At 40.5% G+C, this 12,549-nt stretch overlaps 2 protein-coding genes across 16 annotated transcripts in view; one reads left to right on the top strand and one right to left on the bottom strand.

Moving 5' to 3' along the window:
- The window catches only part of otofa (otoferlin a), a 44,966-nt gene that overhangs the window by 7,114 nt on the left and 25,303 nt on the right, over positions 1 to 12,549 (top strand). For all 11 annotated transcript variants that reach the window (XM_077511485.1, XM_077511483.1, XM_077511486.1 and 8 more), the window contains exons 3-5: positions 3,813 to 3,901; positions 7,693 to 7,792; positions 9,960 to 10,159. In XM_077511485.1, coding sequence (XP_077367611.1) covers positions 3,813 to 3,901; positions 7,693 to 7,792; positions 9,960 to 10,159 — 389 coding nt within the window. The remainder of the gene's footprint in view (positions 1 to 3,812; positions 3,902 to 7,692; positions 7,793 to 9,959; positions 10,160 to 12,549) is intronic.
- The window catches only part of fndc1 (fibronectin type III domain containing 1), a 57,225-nt gene that overhangs the window by 35,536 nt on the left and 9,140 nt on the right, over positions 1 to 12,549 (bottom strand). For 2 of the 5 annotated variants that reach the window (XM_077511487.1, XM_077511488.1), the window contains one exon: positions 11,502 to 11,614. In XM_077511487.1, coding sequence (XP_077367613.1) covers positions 11,502 to 11,513 — 12 coding nt within the window. In that variant the 5' untranslated portion in view covers positions 11,514 to 11,614. Of the gene's footprint in view, positions 1 to 2,501; positions 2,610 to 11,501; positions 11,615 to 12,549 lie in introns of all 5 variants that reach the window. The other 3 variants (XM_077511489.1, XM_077511491.1, XM_077511490.1) reach the window with 3 other exon arrangements.

The following is a 12,549-nucleotide window of genomic DNA, read 5'->3' as shown; positions in this document are numbered from 1 at the left end:
AGAAAATTGGACAAAGTGTAGAAATGTGTCAGGAATATCTACGCTGACATTACTCCATGCTTGAACCGAGCGCCTATCACTGATTTCTTTTGACAGCCTCATTTGTTGCTCTCAGTGCAGGGAGGTCATTAGTATCACTCAGCATCATGTCCAGAGGAACAACTTCAAGTGGCCTCTGCGACCTTGTGTGGGGGGCTTTTACCATGCTGTTGCCAGAGCGCGTCGATATATAAATATAAATATCGTCCTCCTGGCCCGTCTCCTTGCTCGGAAATACTGAAACGTTGCCTTATCTGTGGCGATGCAACACTTGGATGGCTCAGTAAGCTGAACGTTGCCCCGGTGTTGCGGGACCATTAGCATAGCGCTGCGAGTCGTGTTGCTTTATGCTTGGCCTAGCAAGAACGCCTTTGAACTAGTATGCCGATTGCCTGGATGGGGAATGTGCATTCATTATTCATTCCATGGCGGGATTTAGCTTTTAGCTACGGCGCACTAGTGCCTCCCCCTCACTAGTTAGACAGAACTAGAGCAGAGAACAGCAAAGCCTGCGAGTAGGAAGTTTGGGTGTTTGGCTGCACTCCAGCGTGTTTACGAGTGTGCAACAAACCAAATCGTTGCTGGTACAAGACGGCAAGATACTATGCAAAAATAATGACATAAATATATTCGTTCTCCATGAGTGAGCGGGCAGCTGCTGCAGTTTTAACTTTTAAATACGAATCTGGGAATGACACAAGACTGAACTTGGAATGCTATTATTTCGCTTTGTCATCTCTTTGTTGTTTTCTAATGTATGGATGGAATCAAATTTATTGCATCGCTCATGGCTCTTAGATCTTGGGAAAAGCGTTTGGGAAGATGATGCTGTCGTTTTCTTTGTGGCTGGGTCACAAGGAGTGAGCAAAAATGACCACATACAAGGAATTCTTAAAAATGCATCTATCCAACCACCACTTAAAAAAAACATCTCAATTTGAAGCCACATTTCACTCTACTGACCATTTAAACACCACAAATATGGTGAGCATATGATGAAATGCACTAGTTGAAAGATTCAGGTCTGCTCCATGGGGATGCTTGCCTCTCTCTAAGTATTCTCAATAAATGATGATGACACCAGAAGAAAATGTTCTGACTGACAGTGTAGTGTCAGAAAAGAAACAGAGTGCAAATAGGATTGCAGTCAAAACAAGCACAGAGGATATGCTTATACATGTAAAATTGAAAATCGAAACTTTATGCTAATGTTGTTTGAGTGCGTCAGTTTGCATCTATATGTATTGACTTGGACTTCTTCTGCTTTAATGAGAATCACTCAGCAGTAACAATGTGCCAAACAAACGTTATTTGAGTGTGGGGGTCTAAAATTATTCCAGTGAAGAGAGGAACTCTGTCTCAGCAAATTTTTTTTTTTTTTTTTTTTAAAGAAAAGCTACTATCTCTGGGCACCACAGTACTTTTTTTTTCCCCCGCAAGGAATTCTGGGTCTTGCCAAACAGATTTTGTGTCAATATGTGCTATCCTCAGCTGAACCTGATTTAACAGTTTTTCTGGTGTCAATCTACAATTTAATGGAGTCGTTAGTGTTTCATCAAACCATGACATGACAGGATGTTTTGATGGCCATTGAATAGCACACTTGGTTTTGTCTGACATGTTATCAAGTGTTATGGTGGGGGGAATACTTCCTCCGAAGAACATGCTCTCCATTGATTAATAGCAATGTGGTTTTTAATGCAGATAAGAATGTGGCTTCTTCTGAAATGTGCCTACTAAAGATTGATGTGAACATGCTTTCTACTTCCTCATGAGGGCATGCCCAGCATCGGAAAATTGGGGGTCGTTTTGTACGCGAAAAAAACAAAACAAAAAAACTGTTGTTTAGAAAGTCCAATTTTTGAACAAAATTGGGTTATCTTTGACCCAGCAGTTTTACGAGTGTACGTTTTCATTAAACAGTTCTCGCAGCTTCTGTTGTGTCATGATAACAGTGGCTCGTCTGCCTAATGAGAATGCGGCTTTTACATCCTCATAACAACTTGACTTTTAGAACTAATTGTCTTCTTCTGCTTCATAAAACATATCTTTTACCACCACATGAGACCATATGGACTACCTCCTCATCAGAGTGTGCTTTTTTTCTCTCCATAAGTCTAACCTCATCACTTTTATCCTTTAAGAAGACACCGACAGAATGAAAAAAAAAAAATCTGACAGGATTTCTTACTGTAAGTTCAAAACAAGCTTTCACCTCTAAAGGCAGTGTTGTAAATATAAAATCATACGCTTCAAAATGTTGTCACTCAAGCTTGTGTTTCATCATTAATCACAGAGGCGTTTTCATGTTCTGTATCCATGGCAACAAATATTAAAAGATCACACGGTCATCACAGCACTACAGTGCGGGATCACAGAGGTAAAAGCTACTCGTCTCTCGTGCGTTTATCCCCTGTGATAGACCGCAGTAGCCTTCGGGCTTCTGCTTATTGAGACTGTACCTGTGTCACTTTTTAATAAGCAGCCTGATGCAGCCAATTAGGCTGTGCAGCATCCAGTACAGAAGGGGGGAAATGGGGGGGGGCATCTTGGAATGGTAATGAGCGGCTCTGAAAAGAGAGAAAGATCTAAAAGTCAACCCAGCCAAAGTATTTTTGCAGCATTATTGCATCAAAAGTTAGTCATCAAACTGTCTTTTGGTGTGTGTGTTTTTTTCATTGTTGACAGATGATTGGAATTTTACATAATTAGGTAAAAGCAAAACTTTCTATTTCGTCGAATGCTGTTGCTCTGGTGACGCGCTGTTTCCTTATTTTTTTTAAACCCTAAACCCTGCTGCGAATATCAAATAAATTGACTACCTGAAGAAAAATATTCATATTTTTTATAATTTAATAATAAAATAATAAATAATTAATTAATGATTAATATTAGTTTAATTTAAACTGCAAATACATCACTATGACACGATGATCCCAAAATTAAGATCGTATCGTTTCAAAGCTATCTTGCAACACGAAAATGAAAAGAAATGGCTTAAATTAGATTTGAATTTGAAAAACCCAGCAAAAATATTTCTGAACATTTTTTTAAATCTTGTGCTGTTCACCGTTCACCACGAAGGCAAATATTGAGACATACATGATGACAGCAACATTGTGCGTCAGGAAGAGAGTCAACACATACAGCACATATACTGTATTTATTGTCAATGACGTGCGGCCTTTTTCGCTCTGGGGAAATTAAGTTGGTCATCAATCTTCTATATACTGTAGGTGTTCATCAGCTTCGTTTTTGCGCGCATCCTTTGCTGACTTTCCACCACATGTCCTGCGATCCGTGAAACATTACCACTGTGCACATGTTCAGTTGGGGGAACCCCAGGATTTGGTTAATGGGATGAACAAAGGCCTGATTGATAGCCTGCCGAAAAGCCTGCAGTGTTTTCTTGAATGAGAGGCCTACATCAGCGGGAGACTTTTAATGAGTTTTAAATCACCCTTTTCAACCTTCATCCCTTCTGCCCTCGTGGTGTCTCCTAAAATGTAACAGTGCTGCACAGTGGACACGGTGCTAAATGAGAAATACTGATGGATTACATTACTAAAACTTTGTGGTTTTGCCACATCGGTGTATAGTTAATTTTAATTCGGTATGGGGTGCTTAATCCATTGTCTCTCTCTCCCATTATTTTCAACGGGCTTTTCTTTTCAACAAAGTGACCTCAGAGCTCCACTGTAACAAATTATCAAGTACCCGAGAGTAAAGAAAGTAGTTGTGTTGTGTTAACTGCCCGTGTGTGTCTTCTTCAGATGTTTCGATGGCCATTTGCAAGCAAGCTGGATGGCAGCGAGATGCTGGAGATCCAAGTGTACAATTACAGCAAAGTCTTCAGTAACAGGTAAAGCCAAACAAGCATTTTTTTTCCTTTGAATGCCCAAATCTATCTATCAGTTCTAAATGGCGCAACATGTTTTCCAGCTTCTTCTAAATGGACTCACTTGTTTGTGCAATGGACTGCAAACCACAACCACAGTATTTAAATATGATCTTCGATCTCATCTTCTTATGTAATGCCATGATTCACAATTAAAAGCAGCGTCATTGTGGTGGTTCTGGTATCCTCCTCATCAGCGGCTGGTCATGAATAAAATTTTATTAGATGGTCAGTAATGGGCCCATTTGTCACTCAGTGATCAAATCAGATCAGGAATACTTGCATGATGGACGATGTGCAATCATAAAGTGCATTTGATTTAACATTGCATTGGCATACAGACTAATGAGAAGCATCACAGCAATTGATATTTGCCGTCATTTATTGCGCCATTTTTGTGCCGTACCTACGCCATTTGGAGTGCTTAAGCACTTGAATTAATACACACTAAAAATTATGGGTTGTTTGGTAGTTGTGGATTTTGAGCAGACTGGGCTACATTTACAGGTTGGGTTGGAAAATTGGATTTTTTCCATTTTTGGACAGCTTGCTGTGTACCGAAGATGTAAATTTTAAACTAACATTGGTAGAAAATGACTCATGGAGTGGGGTTCAAATCTTGGCCCACCTACAAAAACAGTTGTGTTGTGTTCGGAAAAGCATCTTGGTGTAAAAACTAACAAACGTATAGTGACTTGATGTGGCGGGTTAGTTACTCATCGGTATGGGTAGTTTTTACCCTTTGTTGGGTCAAAATCCTGAGCTAAGGTCCTGGTCAAAGCCTCAACCTAGCATTTGCTGGGTCCATTTTGTTCCAAGCCACCGGGTTAGACATTTGACCCAATTTGTGTTACTTTTGACCCATTCGTTTAAAGAGTTTCAGTTTGTTGTAGTGTTTCCCCGCTATATCACACTTTATCATTTGCAAACTCTCTGCTAGAGATTTTTTTTTAGCAATAATTTTTTCATGGTTCCATTCAGCCCAACCCACCCGATACTCTTCCTATAGCATAGATTCCCAGCTACATGCAGGTGGGTGTGGAATGCATATCCCCATGATAAAAAAAATGATTCACTATGGCTGCTCGTTCCTCTTCTCAGTCTTTAAAAATTCAACCAGATTCTCGCAGCTGCTTGTTTATAGTCCCCAAGCTTCCACATGTCCCCTACACGCTCTTTCTCTATTAGACTGTGTGAGTGTGTGTCCACTGACAACATTGCAGCGCTCAAGACTGGTGGCAGGCCTGCGTGACAGATGTGGTGTCATTTCGACAGAAGGACGCTATTAATTGTTACATTTTTTTTTTCCTGGTGCAGTTTCCAAAGTGGAAAACAGCAATGAAAAGCAGCAGACGCACCAACTTCTATTATTGCTCAGTTAATTGGTATTTTTCATGATTTCAGAGAATGAAATTAGACGACCAATCACTTGAGACCTCAAAAGTGGATGAGCTTCAGTATTATCACCAGCAGCACAACCACCATTGTGTCACGTCCAGTGACCACACGTTCGATAAGCAGTGACGCATGATGGTCTGCGCGCTATTCCGCCACACCAGTCGTGATTTGACAGCCAGTTTTCCGCTACGGCTGCAGAATAATGAGTGTTTCTAGAAAAAGCATTGAGGCCCCCCTTGGGGTTCAGATTCAAAATCCATAACTAACTGACATTGGTCATGTGATGATCGCAATCCAAGCCCGATGTTACTTTGACCTGATTTCCAGTTGACAGTAGGGGGCGCTGCAGGATAAAATGTCAGCCTAGTTGAAAGTTGAAGGATTCTTCCTTGATGCCAAAAAAATTGTTGGATTGTAAAGAGACTTTCTGAACACCTCATAAATCTTTCAAGTCTCGTCTGACATGCTAAATGGATTCATATGTGTGATACAGTTTTGACTGCCAAACATTATCCAAAAAATAACCCCGACAGTGCCAGCCGATTTTGAGCATTTTCACTCATTTTTCAAGGCAAACAGAATATTGTGTGCCATGAATACATAAACATGGTGGATACCATATGAAAGATTGGATTCCATTCTTTCATTAGAAATAAAATGACATTTCTGCCTTATTTTGTTCTTTAGTAAACACCATTTGAGAATAGGTAATTTGAGTGACATAAGCGAAAATGATATCGCTCCCTGCAGGCTTTTATAATGTCGGCTGATCGTTTGTGTTTGATGTCACGTGTCTGTTTGTTGGAGTTTGCCATTAGAGTGCAAGCAAGCCTGCGACCGCACTGTGTGCTCCTCATAGACTTTATGACTTGTTGTTTTGTGGGCTGAAATCACTTTTGGGGTAAACTCTTTAAAATATTCAACAGCTTTAATTGTCCCGTTCAATGGTGACTCGATGTTGATTGTGCAAAGTGTATGGAAGCAGTATAGCCATGACTGTATGTTTACTCCTAATTATCCTATGGGTAACAACAAAGCTATACGTTTTTTAAGACCGAATGAGAATGTTTTTACTTTATTTGATTTAATTATATGCACAACTCTAGCAGTCTTAATCGATTTAGTCACTTGTCCAGAGGCAAGTAATAATCTCGTCAGTGTGTCTGCAAAGTGCACATTTGTGCCCAACATGTTGAAGGCTTTGGGGAATTAGCTGTCTTCACTATTTGCACGCTTGAATTAGAAACTAGTCATCTTCTAATCAAAAGCTCAATGATGTTTTCCAAACCTAATTGAATAGTCTTATTGATGTAACAAATCATTCTTCTAATTACATGTTACTTTCTCATGGATTTTATGATTCTGTTTGTTTTCGACTCACAGCGGTTGCTTTACAAAAGCTCCGGCTTGTATTTTCAACCCAGTTAAACAAGAAAAGTAGCAATGAGCTGGATGCAGTCAAAGCTGCAGCAAAGAAGGAATGATTCTCAGCGGGAACAGCATGTTTCACAATCAAGTCTGCTTAATGCGGGTCATAATAAACTGAGTGTAAGCAATCATTTACCACACCGTCTGCTTTTGGCTGCGGTGCACAATCTTTGCAAGGATTCGTCCAAACGACGACAAAGACATTTCTAGTGAGGGAAAACAAATGTTCAAAATGTACAAGCTAATGCAGAAAATTAAGTTGTGTGTGCTTAGAATGCATCCCTGAACAGGGATAGCAAAGCCGCTTTAGAGTGCCTTGCTGTCAGCTGCGAGTGCACGCACATCACGGAGAGAGAGCTCAAGAGTGGCATGTTGAGGGTGATGGAGGCAATGTTGGAGGGGGTAAGCATCAAACGTGGCAGGGGCTTCACCCTGGCATGATGACTGTAGAGCGCCTCGTTGTCAGTTGCGAGTGCACGCACATCACAAGACAGAATTCAAGAGTGACACTCGGTTAGGGGGTGATGTTGGGGTGAAGGGGTCTGATGTGACAGGTGCTTCACCCTGGCATGGTTACTTTAGAGTGCCTCGTTGTTGTCAGCTGCGAGTGCGCGCACATCATGGAGAGAGCGTTCAAGAGTGACACCGGGGTGGGTGTTCACAAGCCACACATTACAAGCCACCTACACTTTCTTATGATGGTTGTGTCCATGTGTCATGTTGAGCTGCTGCTGCCTTTCAACTGTAACGAGCTGAAAATGAGCCGATGACAAAAACAGCAGATCGCTGTCATCTTCGTCAGCAGCCATGAAAGCCACAACTCTTCACCTTTACCCCACACACGGTTTGAAAGCACATGCGTTCAAAATGCGTCCATAGACTGAGGACCCCAATACATAACGGCATGTATTTGATTGTTTTGTTTTCAGATTGGTGGGGACGTTCTGCATGGTGCTCCAGAAGGTGGCGGAGGAGGGGCAACTCGAGCTGACCGACACACTCATAGACGATAATAACACATCCATAAACGTGAGTCTAGATTCAGGATTATTTTTACTATTTTCAAGGTGCACACGCTCATATTGTCTTTCAGCAAAAAAAAAAATCAATTCATGTCTTTTCATGTGACCAGAATTTCACCAAATGACTGAGGACAGCATACTCAAGAAACTGCACATGACAACTGATGCTAACACCCCCAAAGCTAACTGTGTGACTACAGATACAAATAATCAACATTTTCTTTCGTTTTAATGATATTCATCAGACTTTTATCGGCGTCATTAACTCAAAGACTACATTTATCAAACAAAGAATGTGCCTCGTTCAGGATGGGTGATTTCTAGCTTATTTTTTAGCATAAGCATTCATCGGTCACCAATTATTATTATTATTATTTTTTTTATGTTGTCATGGCCCACTTACTCGCATCTAATTAAATTGCTTGTGTTGACTCTACTGCTCACCAGGGGGGCATATTTGCATTGCATCTTGGGATTGCAACGATATGATGTGATGTGCTTATCTAAATTAGGGTATGGAATTCTCTCATTCTTTCGTGTTTATAGTCTTGGGAAGTTCCTAAAAAGGCTATTTGCATTCTAGAGCTGTATAATTAATCAAAATCCAGTTACAATTTGAATTATCACACTCAACAATTACAAAATCAGCATAATCGACTTTTCAATTCAGTTTTACTTTTATTTTTTGAATTCAGTTTAATTAGTTTCAAGAGCAGATTTGTTAGTTTTCATTAGTTATTTGTTCAAATAAATACCAAATATGATTTGATACAATTCTCGATATATGAGGTATGATACGATTCAAGGTTGTTATGATAAAGTGTAACAATTTGATTCAGTTCGATTCGATTTGTAGGAGTTTGCAATTCTTATTAATATGCATCAACATGTAAAATCTTTCCAAAGCCCAAACTAGCCAAGTGAATTAAATTCAAAGAAACAAGGAATCAACAGCAACGTCAAACTGATTTATATCTGATGCATATCTCTTATAAAAGACGATTGAATACGTATCTCGATACATGGGCTACGATAATGATACTCATGTACGATATTGACAAAGATGAACCTTTGTAATGCAGCTGCCTGAAAGGCAACCAACACAATAGCCTATCAGAGTTCTCACACAAGTTCAGGTCAAAACAAAGCAAAAACGAATTGGTCTCTAAGCAACAGCAGCTTAATGGTATTCTTGCGCTAACCGGTAATTATAGCACTTGAGAGAAACTTGTTTTTAGCACGGCGAAGGACGGAAGATTAGTGTGAGGGTGATGGCGGTTCTGACTGAGGCAGGTTTTAAGGCCTTCCAGCGGATGGAGCACGTGCTGATGTGATGTTTTTCAGTCGATAAGGCACACCGTGGGAGCTCTTTAAGACTTAACACGCACGCATGATTGGCTACATGCATTCATACAGACAATTAAGAATTTGGAGGCTGAGCAGAAACGAGGCTCAAGGTTACCGCTTTCTTTTGCAAATATGTGTGTGTGGTGTGGTTGCTATAGTAACACAAAATAAAACTAGACTGATCACTCTGAGAATTGGAAGAAAATCTCAGGAAGCGATAAAAGGACGGAAACATTTTTCCTCGCATCCGTCTTTTTGCTTGCAATAAATCGGCTGTCGTAAAAATTAAGTAAAAGTCAGAAGAATATTCAAAAAAAAAAAAAAAAAAAAAAAAAAATCCCAGAGGGGTACCGAAGACAAATAACTTTGTCACAATTGATTCTGAAGGGGATTTTAGACTACACTTAACCAAATTTCCCCAGGAGGCACCCTAGAGATGATTTACAGCATCAGCCAAGCCCATTTCCTATAACGACAGCTGTGTTCACACACAATTAAATGTATTCAATCTGAAGTAAGACGTGAGTTGGCCTTAAGGTGCTGCAAATTATGTGCAACTGCCGCAGTGCCAGGAAGAATAATGAAGCAAGTCAATTTCGGGAAATAAAGCAAATTTACAGATTTAAAGGCATAAATTCATAGCAGTAGTGCTCAATACAGTGAGTAAATCATTTGCAACTACTAAAAAATGCACTAAACAACCGCTAAGGATTTATTTTTTTAGGCCGATGACGAATAATTGAAAGAAATGCATAATTCATCAAATAACTTCTTTTTTTTGGACATAAAGGCAAGACAACTCAACCCAGTCTTTCTCTGGTTTTCAGACCAGCGTTACCATAGAGATCCGTTACCAGTCGATGGATGGCACAGCGGGTATGTGGAGTAACGGCGAGCATCTGGATGTACCCGACGACCGCGACGGGATGTTTACGTTCGAGACAGACAGCTTGCTGTCGGGGCAAAGCCACGGATCGGGGGCGTCTGCAAAACGATCTTTGCAGGGATCCATTCCCACGTTCAGGAAGTGAGTTCTGAATCTGAAATATGACTGTGATCAATGTATCCCCAAAGTACTATTTTCTTACAAAGTAATGATACGATTCAGACTTTCTGCTGGTAACAGATGAACAATCGACACCATAATGGGTCTTCACAACGTTTGTTATGTGTATCAGGGCTTGCATGAGGAGTACTTTCTGTTCCAATGCTGCCTCTACGGTTGTGTCCTTGGAAGGGGCATTCATGCATTCAGTACATCCGAGAGTTCCTGGCGCGCCAAAGCACAATTCTGTCCTCTGGCAAAGTGTGCAACAGAACGGAAAGGAAGTTTCACTGGGAAGCTTGTGTCCAAAAGATCCTTCCTTATGTTTGCCACTTAAACAACTGATAGACTTGCTGAGTAAGAGGCCTTATCACATTTTCCAGAGTCTGTTCTCGTCTTAGTTTTTCCTTTTCCATCCGGCAAATGCATTTTGATGCTAACTGGACTGGATCCTTGGATCCAAGGCACAGATAAGGTCACGAAGAGAATGACCTCATCTTACAGTCACGCGTTTTCGCTTTAGGAGCCGCAAGGACCAGAACATGAAAACGAGATTTCTGCACTCTTGGATAAGAACGCCGATAGAGAAAAGTCAAGGTTCGGGTCTACAGTACGGAAGACTGCTGACAGAATGTCTGTTTTTCACGAGTACCGGTAGATTCGCCGAACTCTGATATCCTGTTTTCCTCTTGGCAACATACGGAAGTCTTAGATGTTACTTTCTTTTGTTTACAACTCCGCCATGACAGTGAAGATGAATCAGAGAGCTCTCACTTGTAAGTTGCTTTTCGTTGTGAATGTCTTGGGGGGGATATATTGCAGAAGACAGTTGAATTTTTTGACACCGTTTTTTGTGTCAATGGAGATGCTTGATGTGCTATCTCCACCATTTATTGTTGTTTACTGTATATGCAGTCCTCCTACAAAAGTATTGGAACAGCAAGGTCGAATGCTGTCTTTTACTTATACTGAAGACATTTGGGGTTCATATTAAAATTCTAAATTCTCGCTTTTATATATGGATGTGTTAAACAACTGAGGACAGAGCACCTTTTTTGAACCCACCCACTTTTCAAGTCAGCAAAAGTATTGGAACAGACATTATTAAATGAACTTAAACAGAACAACATTCTTTTGGAATGCTTTTCCAGGCCTCTACCGTAGCCTCTTTCAGTTCTGATGCACAATATATTTGCAATAGTTCTGATTGATTTTGCCAAAATGGTTGACAGCTCTCTGGTCTTCACGTTTATTTAACAGCAAATGCATCCCACCAAACTTGACTGTCTCGTTTTTCATGCAGCGTTTCCACCACAACAATTACCTTCAAATGCATACCTTGGACTGCAAGCCTTCAAGTCTTTCCAGGACTCACATGGTGCAGTACTGCTGATGCAATCCCTAGCCTGCCAGGAGAGCAATGACAGTTGCATCAATCTGAAAAAAATGACATTTCATTTTAAAAGTCCCAGTGACCAGGAGGCTGAAATCATCCAGAAAAAAAAATAGAACAGTGATCCACTTTTTCCCCCCATCTTACATTTAGGATATTCAAGAATTCTGCGGCGCATTAGAAATGCACTCAGCAAGTCATGCATGTTTAATTGAATCCCAAACAGCAGGAAAATTGAATTAATTAGCACATTTTAATTTTAATGTTGTTACACTAATTATAATAAAATATGTAGAGCTATTGCGAACGATACGGCTCACTTGTTTTGTAACTGTGGCCACTTTAACATCAATTTCAGTAAACAGCAGGGGGCGGTGCTGTTTAAAATGTCTGCTTCCACTGGTACTTCTTCAGGAATCCAAATTTATTTCTCTTGACAGCAGTCACATAAAAGCCAGCTTGTCAGGCCTATATATATACACCTGTCGTATACGCTTCATTATCTTCCCCTAAATTGAAAGGCATTGTAGTGTAAGTTGCTGCAGGCTCCCCTCTTTTCTCCTCCTGTCCCCCGTGTGGGCTGTGGGCCCGCTCGATGATTTATGGCCGTGCCCTGAACACATTTTTTTGCTATCTGATGCACCTCAATGAGAAAGCTCTGCAGAGGTTTGGCTACTCCTAGTGAATATATGAACTCCTGAATGGGTGGACTGTCACTCAGGGTAGAGATTTGCTGGGGAGCAGCTGATTTAAACAGGACACATTGAGGCACAATAAGAATATGCATATAAGTATTGCTGGTCTTTAGAGCGCAAACATACTACAAAGCACTTTTTTTTTAATCCTTGTAATACAGTATGTATGCACTATTTATATCAAAGATTGCAAATTACGTTGATACGTACTGCATCATAGTGCACACAGGGATGTTGTGATTTGCAGTGATGAGTGATTTGGAGTGTGCCAGAAATTTGTCATT

This window comes from Festucalex cinctus, chromosome 21 (genome assembly GCF_051991245.1).
Source record: "Festucalex cinctus isolate MCC-2025b chromosome 21, RoL_Fcin_1.0, whole genome shotgun sequence".
NCBI lineage: Eukaryota > Metazoa > Chordata > Actinopteri > Syngnathiformes > Syngnathidae > Festucalex > Festucalex cinctus.
This window is presented reverse-complemented; position numbering and strand designations above follow the sequence as displayed.